At 51.3% G+C, this 26,885-nt stretch overlaps 2 protein-coding genes across 4 annotated transcripts; both read left to right on the top strand.

Annotated features, from left to right (window-relative positions):
* Nucleotides 1-9,295: 9,295 nt before the first annotated feature.
* On the top strand, nucleotides 9,296-20,864 carry LOC134562394 (decreased expression in renal and prostate cancer protein-like). 3 transcript variants are annotated; one of them, XR_010083158.1, is made up of 4 exons: nucleotides 9,296-9,963; nucleotides 14,546-14,621; nucleotides 14,989-15,146; nucleotides 15,999-20,864. XR_010083158.1 is itself a non-coding variant. In XM_063419770.1 (3 exons), exons 1-3 carry the CDS (start codon nucleotides 9,407-9,409, stop codon nucleotides 15,019-15,021), a joined length of 666 nt encoding a protein of 221 aa, XP_063275840.1. In that variant the 5' UTR covers nucleotides 9,296-9,406; the 3' UTR covers nucleotides 15,022-15,693. The 3 variants fall into 3 exon arrangements, 2 of the variants coding, with proteins under 2 accessions (XP_063275840.1, XP_063275841.1); XM_063419770.1 differs by lacking the exon at nucleotides 15,999-20,864 and having other exon boundaries at nucleotides 14,989-15,693; XM_063419771.1 differs by lacking the exons at nucleotides 14,546-14,621; nucleotides 15,999-20,864 and having other exon boundaries at nucleotides 14,989-15,693.
* A 901-nt stretch (nucleotides 20,865-21,765) lies between these two features.
* Nucleotides 21,766-26,287, top strand: LOC134562267 (uncharacterized). Its single transcript, XM_063419656.1, has 5 exons — nucleotides 21,766-22,624; nucleotides 22,878-23,191; nucleotides 23,973-24,093; nucleotides 24,735-25,423; nucleotides 25,777-26,287. Exons 1-4 carry the CDS (start codon nucleotides 21,766-21,768, stop codon nucleotides 24,743-24,745), a joined length of 1,305 nt encoding a protein of 434 aa, XP_063275726.1. The 3' UTR covers nucleotides 24,746-25,423; nucleotides 25,777-26,287.
* The last annotated feature ends 598 nt before the right edge of the window (nucleotides 26,288-26,885 follow it).

Genomic DNA, 26,885 nt, shown 5'->3' on the forward strand with positions numbered 1-26,885 from the left:
CTCCTGGTCAGTCCAATAAGGAGTTGGGAGGGCATTTTAGGGCTCCTGGGGAAATTGGGAGAGGCTTTTGTGGCTCTTGGGGAAATTTGTGGTGCTGGGAGGGGCCTTGGCAGGGTCTGTGAGGGGGGTTTGAAATCCTGGTCAGGCTGAGTGACTTGGAGAAAATTTGGGTGGATCTTGGTGGGGGAAGGGAAGGGGGTTTTGGTGGTTCTTGGGGTCATTTCTACTGCAGGGAGTATAAATGAGGTCCTGGCCAGGAGCTGTGGGATGGTTGAGGGGAACAGAAGTGGCTGTGGGGTAAGGGGGGAGTTTTGGGACAGTTGTGACACTCCCAGACCCCCAAAGCTGCCACCAGACCCCACCCCCAAGATGGTGCTGGGGGTTGGGGGCTCCATGTCGGGGTTCATCCTCCTGGTGCTGCAGGAGGTGAGAGGGGCTCCTCAGGGTCCGTGTGTGTCCCTCCCAGAGCGTGTGTGACCCCCCAATCCCAGTGTCACCCCCTTTTCCCTCCCCACAGGGCTCCTGTCCCAGCTGCTGCTGCCCCAGGAGGGAATTTGGGGAGGGGGCAGAGGGGGTGTGCAGCCCCCACTGGGGCATGACCCCGGCCCAGCCCCTTTGTTTAGCACCAAGCTGGGCTTGGGGCCGCAGGAGGGAGAGGCCCAGGGGAAGCAGATCCTGCAGGTGGGACAGGCCTTGGGGTCCGGGCAAGGTCCTGCCCTGCACACCTGGCTCAGGTGTGGCCCTGCCCCGGGAAGGGAGCGGGACATTCCCATCCCCACGGATCAGGGCTGGGAGCAGCACTTGGAGCACGGACATGGAAATACTGGGAGTGACGGGTACCACACTGAGGGATACTGGGAGTGACTGGGAATGATGGATGTGTGCTGGAGGCAACTGGAATATACTGGGAATGAATGAGACCATGCTGGGAGCAACTGGAACCACGCTGGGGCAACTGGGGTTACAGGGAATGTGCATGGTGGGGGGAGCTGGGATATACTGGGGGTGCCTGGAATGATACTGGAGGGGACAGCACTGGGAACAGCTGGGGCTATATTGAGGGACAACTGGGAGCCACTGTGTCTATACTGGAAGCCATTGAGATCATAATGGTGGTAACTGCAAAAACCCACCCAAAATTGCATGGAAAGTGACCCAAGAGCCCCAAAATCTGCCTGCCTGAAGCCCTGCTCCATCTCCTCCCCATCCCTGGATCTGGCCCTGTCAGTTCTGTACTCAGTGGTACTTCCAGCCCTGAACCCCCTCATCTACAGCCTGAGGAACCAGGAGCTCAAGGCTGCAGTGTGGAGACTGATGGCTGGATGGTTTCAGGAACATTAAACTGCTGGCCAAATCCTGGATATTACTTCTAATAAAAGCCATCTTTGATACTTGGTGGTTTATTTTGGAGGTTCTTTTTCTTTGTTTTACTTGTTAAATCTTGTCCACAAAGAAGTGTATTATTTTTGCCATTTCTCATTTTGTTTCTCTCCACTTTCCCTGTGGCCACAGACTGTGTCAATGAGGGGCTGCACTCTTGATGGCTTCAAAGGCACTAAAGGATCCCCCACCGGTTTTCTGCAGAGATCCCCTTTGGTTCCCTTCTCTGCAGCTGCAGCAGCAATGTCTGTGTGCAGAGCTGGGGCAGATCAGTGCTGGCACAGCAGCTGTGCCCAGCAGCAGCAGCAGCACTTGGTGTTGCCAGTGCTGCTGCCGTGGCCCTGCCCCGCTGCCCTCCTGGCCCTGCTGTTGCTGTAGGGCCTGAGTGCTCTCGGGGCCGGGCACAGGGCTGGGGGTGGCAGTGCCGGGGCTGCAGCAGGGACAGGCCATGGGCACTGCTGGGGCAGCGCTGACGCCTCAGGCCAGGGCCTGGGGGCTGCAGGCTCCTTGCCCAGGCTCTCTCCAGAACACGGCCAGGCCAATGCTCAGCACAGAAAAGCCCTGTCAGCAGCCCCAGGCTGGCCGTGGGCAGGGTGGGGGCAAACAGAATGGCTGGGGCTCTGCAAGGTCCCTGGGGGAGACGGGAAGGAGCAGCAGAGCAGGGCCTGATCCATCCCCACTGCGCTGGACACCCCAGGGCAGCGTCCCAGAGCGGCCTCATGCACCTGCCAACAACATCCCCCCTCTGCAGCCCTGGCCTCTGCCCCAGCTCACACAGGGGCCGCATCCTTGCAGGCACAGCCACGGCAGCAATGCCTCAGGAGCCCCTGTTTGCAGTGCACAGAGCAGGCATCAGCACCGCCATGGTGTTGGTGTGGGGAGATGAACCTGAGGGAGCACAAATGCCATCAACCCCTGGGGCCAGCAAGGGCTGGGGGACAGCAGGGAAACCACTCAGGTTTGTGGTGGCCTCTGCAGTCAGCCAGAAAGTTTGTTCCCATCAGCTGGGAGTTCCCTGTGCCCCTGCAGACGTTGTTGCTCAGAGCCAGGGCTGCCTGGCAGCCACCCCCACACTGCCCTGAGCATTTCCTTTGCTTCACCTTGGCTTTCCTTATTCTCCCTGCTACAATTTTCTTCCTCTTGCTCACCCCTATTCTCTCCACGGCAAACAGCCCATCCTTGGTTACCCTTTCCTCTCTGACTCCACTGCCCATTTTTTTTCCTGAGTTGGCACCATGGGAACGTGTCTTGGGGAGCAGGATCATCCTCCAAGTGCTTCAGGAATTGTCTGCAGGCTCCTGCAGGGCCTCCTGCTGCTCCCTTGCCAGAGGCACCACAGGCCAGGGGGGCACATCTGGCCTGCTGTGTCTGGCTGTGGGGCTCCCTGCTCTGGGCAATGAGGAGGGGCTGCAGAGGCTCTGCAGGACTGACAGGATGGGCTTTGGGGCTGTGAGGAGAAGCTGAGGGACCTGGGCTGCTGCACCTTCTGATGAAGAGGCCCAGGGCTCATCCTGCAACTGCTGCAAGGGTGGTTTCAGAGAATCCCAGAATCAGCAAGGTTGGAAAAGGCCTTGGACATCATCAACTCCAACCCGTGCCCTGACACGGCCTTGTCTCTCCTGAGCCTCCTCTTCTGCAGGATAAACAACCCCAGCTCCTTCAGCTGCTCCTCACAGGACTTGTGTTCCAGACCCCTCACCACCCTTTCTGCCCTTCTCTGGACACGCTTCAGCCCCTCCATGTCCTTCCAAAATTGGGGGGCACAGAACTGGACACAGCACTCGAGGTGCTGCCCAAGCAGTGCCCAGCACAGGGGCAGAATCCCTGCCCTGCTCCTGCTGGCCACACTGTTCCTGATCCACAAGAGTGCCAGGGGTGGGATGGGGGAAATGGTGGGGAGGGGGTGGGGACAAAGTCTGATTGATTGTCAGCAATGAAGGGTCTTGATGAAGACAAACCCCAGAAACTGTAAACCAGGCTCAACTTTCCAGAAATTCCTTTTGACCGGGTTTAGCTGCATCCCCAGGCTCAGGATCAGCACTATATTTGCAGGTTTTGCTTTGCATCATCAGCCTGCCCAGACTCTGCTCAGTGTTTCACAACTGGACAAGACAATGGATCTTGTGCCAAGGCTTCCTTTCAAACAGCAACACCTGGATCAGAATGACAAAAAAAATCAGGAAAAACAAAGAAAGTATTCGCCAGTTGGAACAGAGGCAGTGTTCCACCATCTTCCCCTCCACCGGTATTATTTTGTACATTTAGAGACAAAGCTGGCTCTGGAGCTGCCATCTCTCAGTCCCTGATGCTCTTTGCTGCCCCTCAGCCCTGAGTGCCACTGCTCTGCCTGCCTGCTGTCCCTGTGGGGCTGGGGATGCTCAGCCTGCAAAGAGAGGGCCATGGGGAGGCCTCAGTGCAGCTGTGCAGGGCTGGGAGGGTCCCACAGCAAAGATGGGCACAGAGTGTTCAACAGGGCCTGTGCAGAGAGGGCAGGGGGGGATGGCTTTGCACTGCAGGAGGGCGACTGGAGTTGGGAGTGGAAGTTGAAGGAAGATGTTCTTTTCCCCTGAGGGTGCTCAGGCACCGGGCCAGGCTGTGCACAGAGGCTGTGGATGCCCCATCCTTGGCAACATCCAAGGTGGGAACAGGGCTCTGAGCAACATGGTCTGGGGCAAGATTGCTCAGGCTGGAGGAAGATGATCTTCAGGGTCTCTTCCAAGCCAATCTGCTCAGGGCTTCCATCATTCTCTGGTTGCCAGTGTCCACTTTGGATCCCCCCTGCACTCCTGGGAGCTGTGATGTCACAGTCCATGCTCCAAATTGAACTGGCAGCATCCAGCAAAGAGCACAACACAACCACTGGCCGTTGTGTCAGCCCAGCCTTCACCCTGCTGCAAGAGCACTCCTGTCACCCTGCTTGTCCCCTGCTCCCTGAGACCCCATCAGTGGTGCGAGCTCTCCTTTTCCTGGATTTTCCCATCCATTGCTGCAGGATGTTCACTTTTGTTCTGGTGAAGGTACGTGGTCATTCCATGGAGATGGACACCCCTGGACTTCCTGGCTTGGCTAGAGCTCTGTGGGGATGGTGTGGGACAAGGACTCAAATCTGGGGTTTTGTACCCTCTGCAGGCTGCATCAGTCCTGAAAGCTGGCTGTTTTCTGGAGTTGGCCATCCGTCTCTGCTGCTGGATGCTCACAGTTGTCCCAAGGAAGGTATGGTGCCATTCCATGCAGGTGGACACCCCTGGACTTCCTGGCTGGGCTGCAGCTCTGTGGGCATGGTGTGGGACAGGGACCCCACTCTGAGGTTTTGCTACCTCTGCAGGCTGTGAGAGAGACAGAGGAAGAGACGGAGGTGGATTTTCTGATGGATAGAGAGGAAGAGATGGAAGTGGATGGAGATGAGCCTGGAGAGGAAGAAATGGAGGTAGATGTTGAAGAGGAGAAGGAGGAAGAAATGGAGGTAGATGTGGAAGAGGACATCGAGTACATGGAGGTTGATGTCAAAGATGAGGAAGAGCCCATGGTGTTGGGATGAAGACCGTGCCAGCAGCAGGACAGGCATGTGCTCCCCACAGGCAGAGTGGGTCCCCTGCTGCCAGGCTGGGGCTGGGCTGGGTGCTCCCTGCTCAGGGACACGGTGCCCTCTGCACTGGATCCTGGTGGCCGTCCCCGGCCTGCCCTGGGCTTGCTTTGGGCCTCACAAGCCCCGTCCCAGCTGGGGCACAGCCCCCAGCCCCAGGCAGGCTCAGCTGTGGCAGCAGAGACCCGCTGTGCCAGCCTGTGCCAGCCTGGGAGCACATGGAACAGCCCTCGTGCCTGACTTGCACTCTCTTTTCTTCCAGGTGTGACAGAGATGCCAGGTCAGAGATGCCACCCTTCTGTATATATGTTTTCAACTTTGTTGTTGGTTTTAGGATATAGGTTTTAGGTTTTGTCTTCTGTAAATACGTTTCATATCTATTTCTTAGGTATGTTCTTCTGTAAATATGTTCTATAGACTGTTGTTGTTACAAATATTCTTACAGTGTAAATATGTTCTGCAGTTTATGTTTGTTGCTGTTCTTCTGTAAATAAACAATCTTTATTTTACACAGCTCACTTCTCTTTGAATTTGCTTTGGGCACAGGCAGCATTTGCAAAGTTGTAGTCGCCTGTCCTGGGTTGAAATATGTAACCAAAAATGTGTATTCTATTTTCATTTGTTGAATCTAGTTGGGACATATTGTTTTTCTATCCTTTTCCAGCCTTTTCCTCCAAGGGACATCACCTTTTAATGGGTCATTGAAGGCCTCTCCCATCACTGACAACATTAGTTCATTCCATTGTGAGATGCTGCACCCAGTGGGAGGAGCCCAAAGCCTTTCCACCAGCATAAAACCTGCAACCCCAAACACTAATGGAGCTGGTTTTGTGCGGAATTCTCGGAGGGAGACTGGACCCATCTCACCAGCACTGGACCCTTTGCTCTACATGATCACCTCTACTCCACAGCAAACCTTCTGTTCCTCCAGGAAGACGTATTTGGACTTCAAACACCCTGACAACAGGGTGTCAGGTCATATCTCTGACTCTGTCAGGGTTTTCTAGGACTTTTGTTTGTTTGCTTGTTTGGTTTTTTGTACTACTGCTTTTGTTTGGGATTTTTTGGTTTGTTTTTTGGTTTTTTTGTTGGTTTTTTTTTTACTACTCCTAGTAAAAACCAGTTATTCCTATTCCCATATTTTTGCCTGAAAGCTTCTAATTGCAAAATTGTTATTTGGAGGGAGGGGAGGATTTTTTACATTCTCTATTCCAAGAGAAACTTCAGTTTTCCCTGACAGATATCTGTCTTTTTAACCAAGATAACCACACACCTCTCAGAGCTGTCCACCTCTCCCCGTCACTTCACAGACTTCACTCCAAGCAGTTTCTGAGAGGGCTCAGTAGCACATGGCATTTCATCCTGCTTCTTCGTCCTCTTCTCCTGAGCTGTCTCCACACACGGTGTGTGGGCTCTGACCCAGCACCAACGTGCCACCTCCCTGACACTGGGCTTCATGTCACAACTTTTCATCCAAAGCAGCAAAGAAATGATTCCCACTGGGTCCCACACAGCTTTTGGGCACTTGGGGTGCCTGCAGCTCCAGCCCCAGCCCTGGTGCACAGGAATTTCAGGAGGAGATCCACAGAAGGCATCAGCCATTGACAGAAAAAACCAGCAGTTTGCATGGCCCAAATCCCCACAGCACTGAAAACTGGGGGAACCCAGCCTCTGCATTGACACTTTGGCCTCTGTGCCTCACTTCTCCTCTCACTAAATTCCCCCCAGCTGCCCTCATGCTCACATTGCCAAGGTCCTTCAAAGCAGCATGAGGAGCAGGGAGAGATGGTGGGAACTGTCCCAAGGCTCAACAACGTTTCTCTTCTCAGGCCTGCCAAGTCCAGCCAAGAGAGAGGAAAAGCCTGCATGAAAGAGATGTGCAATCAAAGCAGTAATCAAATTTAGGTCTAAGGAGAGAAGCTGAGGAGGTTTTCAGTGTTGGGAACAAGATCAGCAGCTGCAGGTACAGGGGGGATGTGACAAAAAGCTGAAAAATCCTGAATATTTCACTCAGTAATAAACCCTACTGAAAGGGACCCCAGCACATCATCTCACAAGGGGAGGAAATACCACAGCAAGAAAGGGCTGATGTGGAAAATTCATCTCATCACAACCCAGGGGTTGGCACCCTTTTCCACTTCATTCCTGGATGGAAAGGGTCTGCAGAGATGTGGGGTGTTTGTGCTTGGGAGCAGCAAATCCCAGGGTTGAGGTGGCAGGGTGTGAGGGGTGCAAAACAGCTCTTACACATCCAGTGTTTCTGTTCTTGGAAGTCTTAAATTCTACCTTTCTGGTGGGATGAAATAGGTGCTACTAATCCAATTTCCAAACTACCATGCATCAAGCTGACCCTTCTTTAAGACGTTTAAAACACAGCAAACATACACAAATGTCTGCTCCTTTCCATTTTCTCTGTTCAACATTTTATGACAGAAGACAGGAGAAAAAGATTGTTTTAGCAACAAAGCTTTCAGGATTCTAAAAGAATGTAACCAAGAATGTTCTGCTACAAAGATTTCTGACAAACACCCCAATAATCCTGAAGCAATGTTTTGTCTTACTTTCAACATAAATAACTTGATTATTTTGCTCCAAACGATAAGGGAATCGAATCTGGCTCCCTCAGCTTCAAAAGAAGTGTTTCTTCCTAGTTCGTCACAAAAAGAGACAAAACACTGTTGCAGCAAACTGAAGAAGTCTCTTTCCCCCTGAGCTGCACAATTTGTTACCAAGAGGCAACAAAACCCCAGGCAATTTCCACTTCTTGTACTTGAAGGAAAAAGCTCTGAGGATCACAGCTGTGGCAGACACAGAGGGAAGAACAGTGATGCTTATTAAATCACTACAAACAATTAAAGCAGCAGAGGGGAGGAAGACTGCGCTATCGTTTCCAGCTCCCCAGTCCTCCTCTGCCCCCGGCATGAATTTCATAAAGCACAAATCCCTCAGCAGAAATCCCTCAGCAACTGATTTCCTGCTTGTGGAATACAGCTGGCAGACACCCAGGCTTTCCTGGACAGAAAAGGAGAATTTGCCTTGATGTTTTTCCCAGCCATGCAGCTGTGATGTCAAATCCACCCTCCCTGCCCTGCCAGGAGATTCCTGAAGTGACATGTTCCTGTGGGGTGGCAATGCTCTGGAGAAGCACAGAGATCTTTGTGTCAGTGAATGGAAGCCTCACAAGAGCAGATCCCTAATTCAGGCTCCATCTTTTTTCACAAGCAGTTTCCAGCAGAAAATTCTCAGTGATTGCATTTCCCTGGAACAGCACATTTCAAGCACATTTTTCCCTTGAGCTTTTCTGCCTTCCACAAAAGCAGCATGCCCAGGATTGCTTTGGAGAAGAGCAAATAGCTCCATCACAAAGAGGAGCACCAGGAAACAGAGCAAAACCAACAGCCCAGACCATTCAAACCCACTTACCGGCCCAGTGCCACATCTCCTGGACTCACCTGAATGCTCAGGGGAGTCTCAAAAGCCAACTGTTTTCTGAGAAACAGCTGTGCAAAAAAAAGGTAAATGGCAGGGGCAATCAGCCCCACACAAGCACCTCTGTCCAGGTATTATGGGTTAACACAGTGTGATAAATAACCTGGGATAATTCGTGTCATAGTGTATATAAAATATGATGTAAGATATATTTTAAAAATAAATGAAGCAAGCAAGCCCAGGCAACTGCACAGCTCCTGCCAGGATTCCAGGGTGGACAATACCCTTGCTGGAAATGCGAGAAATACCAAAATTAACAACAGAAAGGAAGGTGGGCTGAGAGCAGATCATCCCTTCTGGGTGGTGGAACTGTGAAGTACCCAGCCATCATGAAGGATATGGATCTGGCAGCAATATTGGAAAGACGCCCCTCCATTCACAGTTTCATCTTCCCATTCAGGCTTTCTGAGAAACAGACTTATTATTAATCTTTCCCTCGGAAGCAGACTGGACAGCAGAAAGAGACTCATATGAATATGAAGGAAAAGAAAGGGGACAAAGAACTATGGGGGCCACAGGCAAAATAAACTGTACAAAAGGGGACACGTAAATGGACTAAATTCGTGAACAGGGGGAACTACCGTAGTTAAAGTTCACCCAGTGCCGATCCCGGGACTCGACACTGAACTTCTGATTGCTGGCTTGTCCGAAATTTCTGTTTGTTAATTCTTTAATTAATAAAAATTATTTTATTAATTGGGAACTGGCTGAGTATTTATAACCCACAGTTTGGTTTCTTAGTTAAAGAACAATACGGACTATTGCCCTGTCAGGACCTTGGAGTTCTTTAGAAAAGCCAAGGACTTATCAAACGCCAGTTCTTGACTATTGCCATGTGGTTTGACCACTGAGAAAACAGAATGCGACTTTTGGTAATACCCATATAAAACGGAGGCTTTGTTGGAGCTCTCCCTCTCTTTTCTCCCGGTGAGCCGCCAGGTAACGTCGTGGGCCATGGCAGGGCCCGGCTTAGGCCCGCTCCGCCTTGGGCGGCCGGGCCCGGCCCAGCCGGGTCTCTGTGAGCCGCTGCCGCAGGGAGCGGCCCGGGCAGCCGAGCCCAGCTCCTCTTCTCTCCCGGCTGCCGCAGGGAGCGGCCCGGGCAGCCGAGCCCAGCTCCTCTTCTCTCCCGGCTGCCGCAGGGAGCGGCCCGGGCAGCCGAGCCCAGCTCCTCTTCTCTCCCGGCTGCCGCAGGGAGCGGCCCGGGCAGCCGAGCCCAGCTCCTCTTCTCTCCCGGCTGCCGCAGGGAGCGGCCCGGGCAGCCGAGCCCAGCTCCTCTTCTCTCCCGGCTGCCGGCGGGGGACACGGGGGGCTCTGGCTCCGCAGGGCTGGCCGCAGGCTGGATCAGATCGAGGGGTGGGTAAGAAAGCATCCACCCGCCTCCTCTACCGGCAGGGCTTTGAGATCTTTGCAGCTGCCGCCCGGCGAGAACCACACGAGCACCGCAGGCCTGGGCAAGCTTCAACTCTTTCCTGCCGGCAAATGGAACTCCCAGAGCACCAGCCCTTCCTGAGGTGAGAACAGACAAAGGGATTGGACTATAAAGGGACATAGCATGAAACTTCAAGTCAGTGAAGAGTGGGTGAAAAGACTGTTTGGAACAAAGGAGGAGTGGGCTAATTTGGCTGGATGTCTCTAGTAAACTATGGATAATGGACATTTTTTCTTGAGACATAGGAATGCTGTTGGGGGCAATATAAAGCTCTAGTTAAAAGTGATAGGAAGCTCTTTGCTCCTAAGGAAAAGAAGATTTTTTTTTAGGTTTTTGAGATGAAGATGATTTTGGAAATAGAAGAGAATCTTTGGTTTATACTAGAAAAGGCATCCTTAAACAGTACCCCTAATAAGCAGATGTGGCCCATATGCAGTGTTGGGAAAGCTGCTATTGGGAAGGAGCTCACAAAGGCAGGTTCTTGGGCGGCTGTCTTTGTGAGAGATGAGACCCACAAGACAACTTTTATGTTGTTAGTGGAGAAATTCCATAGAAGGTTCTAAGAGAGACTCCTTTCCTAAAAAAACTGATGAAAGATTATATTTGAATGGTGAAACTGACTGAAAACTACAAGTTTTGTCTCTTTACGTTCTATGTGAGAAAGTAAACCATTGGTGGAGGTGGTGAGAGTGCTTTGAAAGGTTTCATTTAATTTTTTTCCTCTTTCTTTTAGTGTGTGTTAATATTTTTTTTTATCTTTACATTGAGCCTGTTTTGCCTTTTCTCCTAATCTTATTTTCACAGTAAGAAAATATTTAAACCTCTACATAATTTGGGGTTTCTGTCCAGTTTTGAATTTAAAACCATTACTGGGGTCTGGCTGACCTTGGCATGGCAAGAGCTGCTTCTCCTCTGACCCTGGAGCACTGGGGCTCTGTGCTTTCCTTCCTATGGTATGGAACTGTTCTTCTCCTCCAGGCACAAATGGCCCAAACTGGGATTGCAGCTCCAAGTTTCTGTATATCCAAGGATTGTTCCCATATGAAACTTGCCAGGACAGACAGCTCTGGCTGGCCTTGGCCTCTTGGGGCCACCTTGCATCTGTCTTTGAAACACTGGGGGGCTTTGCTTTTCTTCCCATGGGAAAAATAATCTTTCAAGGCCAGGAGTCCATGGCCAAAATTGGGAATCTACCTCCAAAAATCCATAGATCCAAGTATAGCTCCCAGATAAAATCTGCCAGGACTGACAAGTCTCGCTTCCCTTGGCTTCCTGAGATCCTGCTCTCAGCTGCTTTGAAACACTGGGGCTGTGCTTTTCTTCCTGTAGAAAAAAACCATCCTTCTCCTCCAGGTGCCCATGGCCAAAACTGGAATTTAGCCTGCAAAATTCCATCTACCCAAGGACTGCTCTCAGACAAAAGCTGCCAAGACAAACAAGTCTGGCTGACCTTGGCCGCTGGTGAGCACCTTTCATCTTTCAATACTGGGGTTCTGTGGTTTCATTCCATGGAAAAGAACTGTCCCTCTTGTCCGGGCACTCTTGGCCTCAAGCACTTGACCACTGTAAATGGACAAAGGAGCTCTGTGCAGAGTGGAGGGGAGACTGAGGAGAGCAGAGGAGAGCCCTGGCAGGGATTGAAGGGTGGTTTCAGAGATGGTGGGTCCTTTTGACATAGTAGAAAACAGGCAGAGAAAGAAAAGATTAATGCCAAGTGCAGCTGGGGAGGCCCAGACTGGACACCAGGAGAAAGGAATTTCCCTCCCAGGGCAGGGCTGTGGTGCAGCACATCCCCCAGAAGGAGTCTGGAGCAGCCCAAGGCTCTGTGTGCCCTGGCAGAGGCAGGCAGGATGCAGAGCTGTCAGCAAAGGAAGGGGCCAGCCAGGTGGGGCAGCCGGGGGATGAGGACAGCCTGCAGGGACAGAGGCACAGGGCATGGACACCGTAGGACAGCCTGGGCTGCACAGGGCACAGGGATGGGCAGCAGCTGAAAGGCCCTGACAGGGCCAACTCCTGCAGCACTTTGGCCGTGGCTGCTGGACCTGAGGCCAGGAGGGGACAAGTGACCCTTGCAGGCCTGGGACCTCCTTGCCTCCTTGTCCCTGCTCAGCAGCCAGAAGGCTGAGGAGGCAGTGCCCAGAGACTGTGTAAGGAAAGTAAGAATTGATTTCATTTTTCTTAAATAAAGGGTTACAAGAGGCCTTTAGTTTTGCCAGCTGGGGGACCTTTTGCAGGTGGGGGGAGAGTCCTGGGGCTCAGGGGCCCTTCTCTTTGGGGGACACTGAGGATCAGGGGATCTGGGCCTGCTGCTCTGGGCAGATGAACCTGCCAACATCACCGCCTGCTGCTTTGGCTCCTCCTGGGGCTGGTCCTGCCCTGCAGACATGGGGACACTTGGGGGGTGGCTGTGACCTCTGGGCTGAGCAGCCTCTCCTGTGGCACCTTCGTCCTCCTCCATGGACACTGCAGGGCTGCTGCTGGCTGCAGTCCCCATCTGAGAGCTGGAGCAGCTGGAGCTCAGGTTCTTGGGGCTGGAGGAGCTGGAGCTGGATGTGGAGGAGCTGGAGCTGCTGCTGGCTTCTTGGCTCTCCTCCTCTGTGTCGGCTCAGGCAGGAACAGGATGGGACTGCTGAGGTAGCTGTTCTCAATCTTTAATGAAGCATCAGTCTCATGACAGGGGTTGAGACAACTGGGAAAATGCAACAGCACACAGCCTGCCCGTGACAGACCCTATTTTTTTTTTTTGTTACAAAGCATCTTATAAATTTTTCAGCCAGTAGTATACTGCTAAAGCTTACAGACAGTTGCTTTAGCCAATCAATTATAGCACATGTACACCTGCTTCAAACAGTGCTCGCTTGTATGCTTCTCTATTAACAATACACAATACACTTATTAAGCTTAAGACCTTTTCCTCTCTTGTCAGGCATACATTTCTGCAGTGTTAAGATTTATTCAAGCCCAATCTAAAAACTCAACCTTTGTTTCCCATGTCCTTGTTACAATACTGTATCTTCTCTAGTTTCAAATTCTTCAGTTGCAGAAAAGTCCAAATTCTCAGCTTCTTCTATCTGAGGTCTGCTTTTTCAGCTCCTAAAATCCTTTTTCCTTTTAGTGTTTCCCACAGTCCTCATCTGCAGCAGCGTGAGAGCGCAGCAGCCTCTGGGCCTCTGAGCTGCAGTGTCTCACAATGCTGTCGATGGTGTCCTGGGCCAGTGGCACTGTGTGTTCCTCCAGGACTGCCTGCAAACTCTGGATCACGATCTCCAGGTCTGGCCCACACACGCAGAGCACGCACAGGATGCAGCTCTCTGCCAGCCACCACTGCTCCCCATACATGGCCTCCATCCTTTGGTGCAGCCAAGCCCACACAGGCTCCAGAAGTTCCCATTGCCAAGGGAAAAGCTGTGCCCAGAGCTCAGGCAGAACACCGCCGACAGCTCGGGCTGGTGGCTCTTGAGGAGAAGAGTGATGGGCTGGCCCAGGGGCACGGGGACTGTCCTCGCTCTGGCCACCAGGAGCTCTCCCTGCATGCTCATGGCTGCTGGCAGCTCCTCAGGGCCTGGGATGACAATCTCCAGAGACTCGCCTGCCTCGTCAGAACACCTGACAGTCTCTATTGCTCTTGTGCAGAGTGGGCACACAGGATTTATCTGTGCCCACTGCAGGGTGCAGTCCCAGCAGAAACAGTGGCCACAGGGCAGAGCAGAAGCCATGTCGTCCCAGGTGTCCTGGCAGATGGCACAGTTGCCACCCATCTCTGTGGCCATTCTTGGCCTCGGCAGCACATGGGGAGAGCTGAGCATCAGGGGCTGCTCTCCATTGCTGGTGTCACAGCCTGCAGGAGAGGGGAGGAAGGAATGGCCAGGCTGCTGAAGAAGGACGCCCCCCAAGCCCCCTGAGCGCCGTGGCCACCCCAGGGGGATGTTTTCTTGCACAGCTCACCCTCAGCACTGCAAGCACCTGCAGTGCCTGGCTGCCCCAAGCAGGCAGGGCTGGGCAAACCCTGCTGGTTGCTCTGGGACTGGCACTGGCACCTGCCAAGAACAGCCACCACTCTGCACCAGAGAAACCTGGCTCCATCCTCCACACCTCGCAGTCATGCTCAGAGCCAGACAGGCCTCAGCTCTGCCCACGGTTGAATAGAAGCTGGGAGGGATGAGATATCACAATCTGCCTCTCATGGATGTCACCCTGCATCAGCAGGCAATGTCCCCACCAGTGCATGTTGTCAGGAGAAAGAAGAAAATATTTTTTCTTGATTTCAACATCTACATTTCCATGTTGCTCTCCCTTGGCCATCTGCATCATGTGTCCATGACCTTGTGTCCCATCCCCACTCCTGACACCTTGCTGAGGTTTTCTGTGAGGAGCAGAGTGGTGGCACCAGTCAGCATGGAGTGCCTGTGGCTGGGTGATGCCTCCTCCTGTCACTGCCTTTCCCTGGGCAATGCTGGCATTTGGAGAACCTGGGTGCTGGTGCCAGCCCTGGGTGAGTTTCCCACCCCTGTGGCTTGTGTCCCTGATGCAAGGAGAAGCAGAAAGGAATGTTTTGCTCCAGCTGCATCCACTCGCACTGGGACTTTCCCACAGTGCCAGGTTCCTTTCCACTTCCCAAATTTTTTTGTTTCTTGAAGCCAGTGCCTTTGTGCTTCTCCTCACAGCCTCAGGAAGGAGCTGCAGTTGTTGTCCCTCCAGAGTGGGGTACAAGGGCCACAGCTGTCCCAGTTTGGGAGACAGGTAAGTGACAAGAACACACCCAGATCATGCAGCAACAGCTGAATTTTATTGTTGGGCACCCCCTTCTATAGGGGCTTCAGATTTCCCTTACAGATAGAATTGGTTAAGGGTCTTAACTCTGCCCAGCTCACAGGCCAATGATATGGGAGCATTCAAAGGGATTGGTTGGGGTCCCCTTTTGGAGTTAGAATCTGACCTATCAGTGACAGGCCTGGCAATTTGTTCACTTCTGTCTTCTAACAAGCTAGGCTGATGGAGTTGCTGTCTGTTAAGCCAAATTTTCTGTGCAGCTGGAGACCAGCTATAGCTGTCACAGTTCCCCCTTTCTGCTTTAAAAAATGTCGTTTTCTTTGTCATCCCTCTGCAGGTGCCTTGCAGACAGGATGACAAGGCAGCATGATGACACAGATGATTCTACCTAACTTGACAAGCCCAGCCTCTCCCAGCCAGTGATGCATCCCACACAGCGCTGAAGATGGAACATTCCTGTGGAGGAGCTGTCAAACGGGATTACCAACAATACAGGTTTTCAACTTGGTAACCTCCAGGCTTATTACTTGAGAGTTAGAAACTTGCATCTTAACTCTAAAAACAAGAAACCTTTAAGCCTTAGAGCAGTGGGAAAACTAATCAACAGGGAAAACAATCTGTTTAATTTTGGGTTCCTTAACTCACATCCACAGATAAATCCTCAACTCCTCAGATATGAATCTATCAAATCTTTGTGTCCTTAAAGAGATAAAAATCTTTAAATAAACTTGTCAGCCTAAAAAGTCCCAGATCTCTATGCAGTTTCAATCCTTGCTCCTCGATGTCTGCTTGAGCATCGGCGGAAGGGCGTTGCCTCTGGTCCCCAGCAGGATGTGGGGCACGGCAGACACACCTGGCAGGGATCCATCATGTTCCTGTGTCCGTACAAACACAACATACCCATGTCCCCAGTCATGAGGTCCCACGGACCTGCCCACTTATTAGTGACAGAATCTTTTAGATTTACCATAGGTTTAGGTGTCTGAGCATCACCAGATACCTGCAGTGATAGGAAATTATCTCAAATTACTGTATTCTGGGATTGTTCTGGCAGTGTTAAGTGATTCAAGGTATTAACAGCTTTTGCTACTCTGCTCTTTGTTCGAGTCTGAGTACTCTTAACTTAGGTTTTATCACTATGGTATTCTGTTGAGATTAAGTTTTATTATTTCTTTCTGTCAAAGTTCATTTACACCAGATTTGAGTGTTATTTAATCTGAATTCTTATAGATTTTACTGGTAAACTGTTCATTGTTTTCTTTTGTTTCCTTTTACTGTCATGGACACATAAGTGTTGGAAAAAGTTATCTCAAATTTTTCAGATTGTTATGACTGATCTATTTTTAGGAGAAAGAATTACAGAAGACCTCACCCCTGAGAAGTCACAGCTGTGTTTTGAGAGAGAGGAAAGAATGGGTTTGCTGGTGAGGAGAAGAGCCTGAGGAAGACAGAACTGTCCAAGTACTGAAGGAATGATTTGGAAAGACTAGAGGACTGACCAAATCAGTCAAAGAGAGAGAGGGAGAGACTTGCTGCTGTGAGGAATCTGCTGTGTGCTCAGTCTGGGGCTGCAGCTGGACCTTGCAGTTGGAGCTTGCAGTCACAGGTGAGCTAGGTGAAAGCCTACTGCCAGAGGCTGCAAGGAAACACTTGTAGTCATATTCTAGCAGGAAATACCCAGCAGTCAGAGTCTGCAAAGACACCTACAGTGGGAGTTTACTGCAGTAAAAGCCAGTGAGTAGTTAGAGTGAGGATGGCTGAGTTATTAGGAAGAATAACCCAGGACCTTTGCATATGATTGGATAAGAGTCTGTGTCCTGATCCATTTCTATCTCAAACGCGAGGTTTGCTGGGACAACTTTAATTGCATAGTGTGAATTGACTGATTTCATCATAGGCGTTATTCATAAGTTAATATTCTTGTACTTGTAGCTGGGTTTTCATATGCTCTACCATTTCTTTGTGTCATTATCTACAAGACACGCGTTGTTTCAGGATCTTTCTTCTTTTGTTCTCTCGTTGCTTATGCATCTCTTAGGCCAGACTGGCTCTGACTGGGCCCTCCACTGGCTCTGTGGTTTGACCCAGTGCTGTCTCATGACTTTGAAGTATTTTTCAGAGTTCCAAGAAACAATATCTGAGCTTCGTCCAAAGCCTCCTCTGCACTGATGGTATTGTGACCTTTACTCTTGCTAATCAGATGCATTCCCAGTGATTATTACAGAAGCACTCCCAACAGTTTGCTGTGTTTAAAGCATCTCTTTCCTGAGAAATTTTGGAGGGAACAGCTACTGGGTGATCAGTCTTTAACCCCAAGACCTTTATTCATAACTGCTATTCTTAAGAGCCTTGTTTTAAAACATGCTTAGGGAATTCTCTGCCAGGTAAAGCTTGGGTGGTAGCCAGGCCTTAGCTTTACTGGGATGGGGATTTGCCAACAAACCCAGATGTTTTCTGCATCAAAACTACATTTGAATCCCTTTGACCTGGCAATTGGAATTTCCAAACCTTACAGCTGGACCTATTTTTAAAATGAGCTTGGGAATTATTATCTGGAAATAATTATCCAAGTCCTTACTTGTCGGAGTCCAGGGCATCTCTCTGATCACCCTGAAGGATCTGGGACCTGAGCAGGAGGTTTGGAACCTGTACAGAGGGGTTTGGAGTCTGTACAGGAGGGCTGGAAACCTTGGCACAGACTCCAGGACGAATTACAAGCCTCAAGAGTGTGAAATTAGTAGTAGTTAGTTTATGACAGGGTGAAAAAGTAGAATTTGGGGTTTCTTAGAATGGAGGCTGAAGAGCCCAGATGGAGTAATCCAGCCATGGACCTGTTCTTCTTCCTTCTTGTTCTTGCCCTCCATCTTCTGCAGTGCTGGGTCACAAGGGATTGGTTTAGAGTAGAGGTGACATGCTTAGCATAAGTGATAGGTATTGAAAATTAATTTTAAATAAAGAATACGGTGTGGACAAGGGTTGGGCTGGAGGAATGGTACAAAAGGGCTGAGACCTCCCGACCTGGGGGGAGTCCCCTCGTGTTCTCTGCTGCAGCAAGAACCTTGGCGGAGCGCAGAAAGAACTATGAGATAAAAAAGAATAAACAACCTTGGAAAACCTGAACTGGCAACTCCTGACTTCTGCTTCTGGCACGAGGTGTTTCAGAGGGCAAAAGACACTTTATCACCGAATCTCAGGGACGACAATCTGAGACTCACTGAATCAAAGTTTGTCAGCTGTTTGCCAACTCTGGGGTGATGGGATGACACTGAGATTTTGGCGCTTCTTCATTGAAGACCAAAAGCTGGGTAGTTGTAAAAGTAAAGTCTTTTATTGCACGGCTAAACCAGTCTCATGAAGGCAAAGGTGTTACAGTTTGTGCCAGTATGCAGAAAGCCTTCTAGCACAAAGTCCCCATGTCCCAAGCACAAGTGGCAGCATCTTAGCAGCAGCAGTGACTGCACCTGTAATCTGTTTTCCATGAGCGTGCTAGCATTCTTAAAGCAGTGCATTTTATTCTATTTTGAACCAAGCGGATAGAAACACGAGTCTACTATTGCCTTGCTGGACCTATCCTAAACTAAGACTGATGTACAAAAGTAATTGTAATTTCTTACACTAATTCCACATATATAACTCTATCTTGTTCTATCTAGGAATGCTAGCAAGGCTATTTTGCTTGTATTATCTCTAGAGTTTAGTCAACTTCGGAATAGGTAAAACTACTGAACTTTCAACTAGGTTTTAGGTCCTTTTCTTACGAACTAATTCAGCCTCTTATTTGCTTAAGGCACTTCAAAAATTCTCTACTTATTTAAAACTAAACTTGCATTTCTACCTCATGTCTGTGTGCCTTTATGTCTTTTAGTTTCTCTGAAGGTTGTAATTCAGCCCTCACATCTTTGAGCACCCCTGGGTCTGTGTGGATGGGGCCCAGAGGGATTTTGCATCCTGACAATGGTGCACTATCTTAGAGATTACTAATTACCCCATTTCACATCTGTTCATACTTATATCTATGATCTGAAATATTCCTGATTGTTGGATCTGTATTATTCCTTGTTGCGGTAAACTTCTGCTTTCACTCTATTGTTTTCTTTTGATGTTCCCTTCACGTTCATAGCAAGAAACATGCATGCTGTTTTTGAAACAAAAAGAAGGGGGAATTAGCTCATAAAGGATGTCTGAACCATGCTGTATTTATACAATTCTTTTTTTTTCAAATTTTTTAGTAAAGATCCTCAGTTGAATGTGCAAGGCCTGACTCATTCCCTAGCTGAAAGAGAAGAGAGTGCGTGTGTTTTTATCATCAGCAGGTTCAAAGCAGTCACCTGTTCATTTGATCAGACATCAATTGCCTCTGAGAAAATGAGGCCCAGTGAGAAGGGAAATGACTTAATCACCACGCAGCCTTCGTAACCAGAACAGGAGCTAAAGTGGGATGCCAGAGCATGGCTGTGTCTGGAGACTTGCAGAGGCAACCTGCCAACACAGGCCTCATGTCATTATCATGGTATTGTGTTCCTACTCATCTTCTTCAGCTATGCCCTGTTCCAGGCTCCCAAAAAGGACATTCAGTGAAGTCAAGGTCATCGCTTCCAGCTGATGCATTTCACCTGACCTAAATGGCACAATTGCTGAGTCTCAGCTATATGGACTTTGGAACAATGGTCAATTATTTCTATTTCCTTAAGAGACCCTGGACATTCTCTTTTACTTTCCTATGTAGCGAAACCTTGTGTCAATGCCAGGATTGGATTTCATAAGTTTGGTGTGACACCGAGGCCAGAGAATCCCAGGCAGCTCCCACCCCAGCCCCGTGCCAAGAGTGGCTGCCCCGAACTGCTGGCAGTGCGAGTGGCAGTGCAGAGCAAAGCTGCTCTCTGCAGCTCCTGTGTATCGTCGGCATCTAGGCTCAAAGCAAGAGTCAGAGAAGGCTCTCTGAGAGATCTTCACTCTCCAAAGGATGGTGCAAGAGAGAGAGAGAGAACTGGGTCCCACGCTTAACTTTTAACCCGGGGGCAGAGGGCTGGGGCAGGTACGTGAATGGCTCCAGGCTGAGACAGGGCAGGGTCAGGAGAAGGGCACAAAGGGACAGGGGAGGGGAAAACCTGGGGTAAAACCAAAACAAACCAAACACTGCAGGGATAACCAGAACAAACCATTGAGAGGACAACTTAGCAAAAACTTACCAAAAACCCACCACCACATTGGTGGATTATAATTAGTCTTTTATGTTTCTTATCCCATTCCAAATAGATAACCGGTAATAGACACAAAAGAATGCAAATTGTTTTAAGATTAGAACATTTAAGCCTTTTTTAAAATATTGAAACAGCAGAGATGTTGCAGAAAGGTAAAAGACGTTATAAAGGAAAGGTCTTATGAAACATAGATTAGGCCCTGCTACTTTAGCAAATCAGCTAGCAATAGCTTGCAAGTTCCAAATTGAAAACTATTTTGAGAATGAGAAGTTTGTTAACACAAAAACCTATTTTTGGGGAAACAAATAAGTGCACCTGCCTAAATATTAGATCTGTTCCATGAGAACCCATAAAAGAAAAAATGTAAACCACCTGAATCTTAGCACATACACACAAATGACCTTCTGACCAATAGATGAAGTAGCAAGAAAACTACCAGGCCAGTGGGTGTTGTGAACGAGGTCTGTGAAAACTGTACAAAATACAGCCAGCCCATTTCTAGGAAAACACCCCTGACTGCCATCTCTGCAAATGCAATTCCCACTTTCCAATTCCCTCTTCTGCAGCCAGGCCAGCAAAGTAGTCACTGCCAGCGCCAGAAACCAACTGCATACAGCAGTCACAACCCTGAAATATCAACTTCCTTACTTCACCTGCCCACTGGGAGCTCCCACAGAGAGACCTTTTGTCCAAGGATACCCACTGAAGAGCTCGAGGAGGGAGCAGTTTGAAACACAGCTCCTCCAGAGTTTAAACCTCCCTTTATCAAATGAGCACACACCAGCCTGTGCCAAAGGGAAAGCAGGCAGGAAAGAGAAGCTCCTCTCCCACAGCACTAAGCTCTGTGCTCCCTTCTTTTCTAGCTGGAGAGCAGAGGCCATGGGCTAGTCCTCAATTTGGGAAGGATCCCTGGGAAATGGCCTGATCTGGGAGCCCAGCAGAGAGAAGTTCCCAAAAGGTAGGAAAAGATTCTCTGGAAGCAATAGATTATGACAATACTACTGCAGGGGAAAAAAAATTGAAGCATTTGAAAAATTCCCAGACAGAAATTTCTGGCCCAACATGACAACCCCAAAGTCTCTGTGGTGTGTCAGGACACATCATTTGTGTCCACACCCCCAAAGCACAATCAGCTCCCCAACAAGACTCCAACACTAAAGGACAAACCTTTCCACACCAGCTCTAGGCAGTCTCTGTCCACTGCAAGATCTCCTTTGTCAGTCTGCATTGACAAGAGTTGGCTGCAGGAGGCATTTGCATTGGAACTCCCACCAGATGCAGGGGGAAAAAAGAAGCAATTCCTGAGGAAAGAAAAAGGCAATGCCACTTGGGAAGACACCAGCGTGAGTTCCCTACAGCTGTAGGCCTTTAATCCATTGCACAAAACACATCCATCCGTGGGGCAGCACTATCGTTCTGATGACAAGAGTGACAAAATTGCTGCCCCTTCCTGCTGCAATCATGAGAAATGTGCCCTCTCTGCAACGACAGGCAGAGATGGTGAGAAAAAACCAGCTAGTCCGCTGAGAAGGTGGCCAAAAGAATGCTTTCGAATCTCCCCTTTCCATCCTTTCCCCAGCCACAACAGAGGAATGTCCTTTTCCTCTGTCACCCACAGTGACCCAGGCCCAGGCTGCAGCGTGGGGGCAGAGTCCGCCACAGCTCGCAGAGCCCGCCCTCCCCAGGGCCTTCCCGTGCCGTGCTGTGCCGTGCGGTGCGGGGCCAGCCCCGGGAGCCCCCGGCCCCGCACGGAGCCCGCAGCCCCGGCTCCGCGGCGCTCGTCCCCGCCGGGTCCGGCCCGCGCCGGGGCCGCGCTGGGCGCGCGCGGGGCCGAGCGCAGCGCCCCCCGCAGGCCGCGCGCCGCCGGCGCAGCCGCGGCCGTTGCGCCCCGGGCGTTGCGGCCACAGTCGGCGATGGAAGCCATTGAGGAGCTGCCGCTGCCCGCCGGGCTCCGCGCCCGCACCTTCCCCGCCAAGCTGTGGCGCCTGCTGAACAGCCCCCGCGTCCGCTCCCTGCGCTGGGACAGCCGCGCCCGGGGGCTGCTCGTAGACCGCTGCCTCTTCGAGCGGGAGCTGCTCAGCCCGGGCGGCGCCCAGGGGCCGGCCCCGGGCACCTTCAGGGCCACGCAGTTCCGCAGCTTCGTGCGCCAGCTCTACCGCTACGGCTTCCACAAGGTGCCGGGCTGGCTGGGCGCCGCTACGGCGGGCGATGCCGGGGCCTGGCTGCACTACAGCAACCCCTGGTTTCGCCGCGACCGCCCCGACCTCCTGCTCCGCATCAGGCGCCGAACCGCGGCCAACAGGCAGCGGCGGGCGGCGGGGCGGGAGGGGCGCTGCCCCCGGCCCTGCGGCTCCCGGCAGCTCCCCAGGGCGCGGCCGCCGCTGCCGCCCGGGCGCCCGCCCAGCGCCTTCCTCCCACTGCACAGGGAGCGGGGCCCGGACGGGCGGGAGCTGCGCTGCCCCCGGCCCGGCCGCTTCCAGCAGCTGCCCCGGGAGTGGCCGCCGCTCGCCCGGCGCCCGCCCTGCGGCTTCCACCTGCTGCACAGGGACCGGCCGGGGCCGGCCCGGCGGGAGGGGCCGAGCCGCTTCCAGGAGCTCTACGGGGAGCGGCCGCTGCCCGCCCAGCGGGAGGTGCTCCGGGTCCCGCCCTGCCACTTCCTCGGCCTCCACGGGGAGCAGCTGCCCCCGCTCGACGGGGAGGAGCTCAGGATCCAGCCCTGCAGCTTCCCGCAGCTCCACGGGGAGCAGCAGCCCCCAGCCTGCAGGCCACCAGGTAGGAAAAGAGTTCTAGCCTTGCTTTTCCAAAAGGTCATGAGAAATGACTGTTTGAAGTATTCTTCCACAATGCTCTGTCCTTCTGAGACAGAAATTGTCAAGCCTACTAGGAAGGGGCACCTAGAAAGTCCCAAGAGTCTCTGCCTGCTTTTCCCTGGTGCTTCCTGTAATGTTTGATCCAAGGCAGCAGTAGAGCTCTGTGTCCCAAAGCCACATTCTGCAGCCTGACTCGCGTGTTTGAATTCTCGCAGCTGCTCCGGGCACTTCAGCCCCCAGTGCTCCAGCTGGCAGTGCTGGCTGTGCAGCATCACCGGCCTCCAGCTCAGCACAGAGTGCACCTGTGAAAGAGGAGTCACCACCACTGGATCTGGGCCTTGAAGTGGAGAAAATGATCCGGGAGATCAGGAGATCCCTGTCTGAAAGGTCTCCAGCATCACTGGCCTCCAGCTCAGCACAGAGTGCACCTGCAGCAGAGGAGTCACCACCACTGGATCTCGGCCTTCAGGTGGAGAAGATGATCTGGGAGATCAGGAGCTCCCTGCCTGAAAGGTCTCCCTCTGCTCAGGTAACCCCCTTGGATGGGAATGAAAGAGGCTGGACTGAGAGCTTTTGAACGTTGTTACATGGCATAGAAGCAAAGGTTTGTTGAATTTAATTTTTTAGATAATAATTAGATAACTAAATTCTTATTTAGTTATCTAATTATTCTTGGTCATGCCTTTCAGGTTGGTTTTATTTTCTACCCTCCAAATTTACAGATTTTTTTTTCCTGGAAAATATGATCCTGGAAATACCCATGGTCCATAAATGTTTGCCTGGGTCCTACATCTGGGGCAGCAGCAGAGGGCTCTAAAAAGCACCACCTTGTGAAGGATTGTCTGAGCAGTTGGGTGGGGCTGGTGGGATTCCCAGGCAGAAATGTGTGCTTTGCCTGAGGGTTTGCAGCACAGCCCTGGGCAGTGCTGGGAGCGAGCTCTGCCCTTGCTGACAGCCACGCTGGCAACAAGGAGAGCCCCTGGCTTTGTGCTGGCTGATTTCTTACAGCCCGTGGGATAAGCCAGGCTCAGAGAGTGAGGGCACGTCTCCTCACTTGGTGTCTTCTGGTTTTCTGCACTCACATTTTGTCTCCAAGGTAATTTTGGAAGAGCTTACATTTTTCAGTTTCACTTGGCCACCCAAATCCTGAGTTGAAAAGGCTTGTCATGTGAACCATGTGGGCAGTGAGGCAGTGGGCCTGTGTTCCATGGCCTTTGGGAGTGGAGAAGAACAGTTACTGTATCCCTGATGTGATTCCAAGAAAATCCGGAGTGATCTTTGGGTTCCTCTCTTTCTGTTTTTCTTTCAAGGGGAATCTTAATGTTGCCCCTGAGCCTTCAGGAGAGGATGCTGTGAACAGGGCTGCAGCAGAGGAAGCTCCATGTGGCACCGAGAGCTGCAGGAACAGTTCCCCAGAGCCCGAGGAGCCTGGTAAGGAGAGAGCCCACACTGGTTTAGAGAGGTGTGAGACGGCTGCTCTGAGCCTGCCTGGCACAGGAAGGGAGATCAGAAGAGTTGAGTTCTTGTGTGCAGGGCTGGTGCTACCTGGTGCCTTTAGTTCCAATCCTGCACTGGCACAAGCTCCCTGAACCCTGCCCCCTCCACGCTTCTCCAGAGGCTCTGACACTGAGTCCTCTGCTGGGGCAGGAGAGCAGGGACCAAACCTGACCTTGTGGGAGCTGTGTCACCAACCCACGTGTCCCAGTTTGGGTTGTAACTCAGCTGACAGCACCCTTCAGCTTCAGCCATTTCAGCCAGGACTGAGGCCTCTCTGTGAGCCCAGAGAAAGAACAGGGCTGGGCTTCTTTGGGGGAGCTGGGACTGTCTGTGTTTCCAGCTCTCATGGTGCCATTTGCACTGCAAGTGCTGAGACTTTATTGAGACACTTCCATGTTTTACCCAGTTTTGGAAACTTGGAAGGATCCCTGTTCTCTGAAGAGCAGGCTTCAAATTCCCGAGTGAGAGTCTGCCTTGCAGACCATCCTTTACAGTCCCTGATAGAAGGACAATTGCTGCCCAAGGGAAAGGTGCACAAGGGCCAATATTGACTCGGTGTTCTCTTTTCTTCCCAGATCCCGTGTGATCAACCTCTCCTGGAGGGGTGCCCTGCATGGCAGGAAGAGACAGAGGGAGAGCCTGTGACTACCAGGCAGGTAGAATCCCTCTGTCTTGTAGTGATGTGTTTACAATCATATAGTACATGTATCTATCTATATGATTGTTATTTATATAGTACATTTATAGATATAGTATAGATATTTTAGAGAGATATATATATAGACATATATAGAGATATATGTATATAAATATACAGTATATTTATAGATAGACAGTTGTGTTTGTATGCCTCTATTGTTATAGACCTATAGAGGCAATATTTTATATATATACATATTTTTAAATTTGTATAGTTGTAGTCATGTATGCATAGTTATAGATATACGGAACGACATATCTATGGGGATAGTTTTATTTATATATAGATAGTTATATTTATAAATGTGCATAGTTAATATACTTTTAGCTACATGGGTGTTTAGATACATAGGTTAGTATCTGTATAGCTATAGGCCAGTTTTTAACCTCTTTCCCTCTCTCCCTTCTTGCTTTTCCCCCTGTGCCCCTGTGTCCCCTGTCCCTGTGCTGGTCCGAGCTGGCGGCCGGGCCGGGCGGAGCAGCAGTTCCAGCCCCGGGTGTCCCTGGAGCGGTGGGAGCTGCCGGTGGCCCCAGGCAGGGTCCCCTGAGGAGCTGCTGAAGGACGGTGAGACAGAGGGGCCTGAGGGGGCTGAGGAGGCGCTGACGCTGCAGGGACGGTGACCTTGGGGTGCTGGGGACACTGAGGGCTGTGGGGGAGCAGAGGGCCATGGTGGCACTGAGGGGACAGGGAAGGGGCACAGGCTGAGGGGTGGTGGGTGTGAGGGGCCGGGATGGCTCAGAAGGGATTGAGTGGGGTGAGCGGACTGTGAGGGGCTGCAGAAACTGAAGGGGCCGGGGCTTTGCTGAGGGGACGGTGGGGCTGAGGGGATGGAGGGGCCAGCAGGGAGCACAGAGGGCTCCGGGCCTGCAGCTGTGCCGGCCTCGGGAGCAATTGCAGAGCCTCCCCTTTTGCCACAGCTGCCCTGCAGAGCCTGAGGACAGGCGGAGACTGGCAGGAGGCAGCAGGGAGAAGCTGCAGGCCGGCAGCAGGAGCAGGGAGCAGGGAGCTGCTGCTGCCAGCCGAGAGGCCGGGTGAGGCCGCAGGGCCGCTGAGGCCGGCTGGGGCTGAGGGTGGCGCGGGCTTTGGCCGTGGGCAGTGCCCGGCGGGGCAGGAGCGGGCCCTGCCCGTGCTGGGGCTGCTCAGCGCAGCTGCCCCGGCCGGCACAGGGGCTGTCCTGGGCAAGGCAGCTGTGCCGGCAGGGCCCGGCAGCTGTGCCGGCCGTGCCGGGCTGCCGGCGGCTGCGGGACAGCCCCGCCGCGGCTGCGCTCACCACAGCCCGGCCCGCTCGGCTGCTGCTTCTTTCCAACCCTCCTGGGGAGGCGCTGGGCTTGGCCCTGCCCTGACTGAAGGGCAGGGGCTGCCAAGGGAAACGTGCCCATCCTCACTCGGGGCTCCCTTTGCTTCCCACATGTCCCCTCTGCTGTCCCTGTCCAGGAGAGCTGCTCTGCACGGGAGGAAGCAAGGACGGAGGGAAAGGATTTGAAGATGGGGCGCTGGAATCCCTCTGCTTCGAGTTCTGTTTAAAGATCTATGGACTTGAACCTAGAGAGGGATAACGATATGGATATTTATATATGTGGATTTCTATTTGTATAGGAATATTTCTACATGTTTATTGTTATATTTATGAATGTATGGTATGCATATATGTGTGTATATACGCATACATGTTTGTAATTACATGTATTTGTATATATGTGTCTAGGTATTTGTATATATAAGTATGATGTTCTGTATTTAGTTTTATTTCCTGTGTATACAGTTGTGTAGTTATTTCTATTTTTGGCATAGTTATATGTCTCTTTCAATAGCTGTACTGGTATTTGTATAAGTAAATATCTATAGTTATATTTATATATATGTATTGATCTATTTGTGGATGTAATTCTTTTTATATATATATGGAGATTTGTTTTGATTGAGTTCTTGTTAGAGGGTTATTTAGATAGAGATACTGATATTTTTGTTATTATTCCTAGATGGGCTTTAAGCTTTCAGTAATATATAATAAATTAAGTTGTTAAAT

Source organism: Prinia subflava, chromosome 27 (assembly GCF_021018805.1).
Source record: "Prinia subflava isolate CZ2003 ecotype Zambia chromosome 27, Cam_Psub_1.2, whole genome shotgun sequence".
NCBI lineage: Eukaryota > Metazoa > Chordata > Aves > Passeriformes > Cisticolidae > Prinia > Prinia subflava.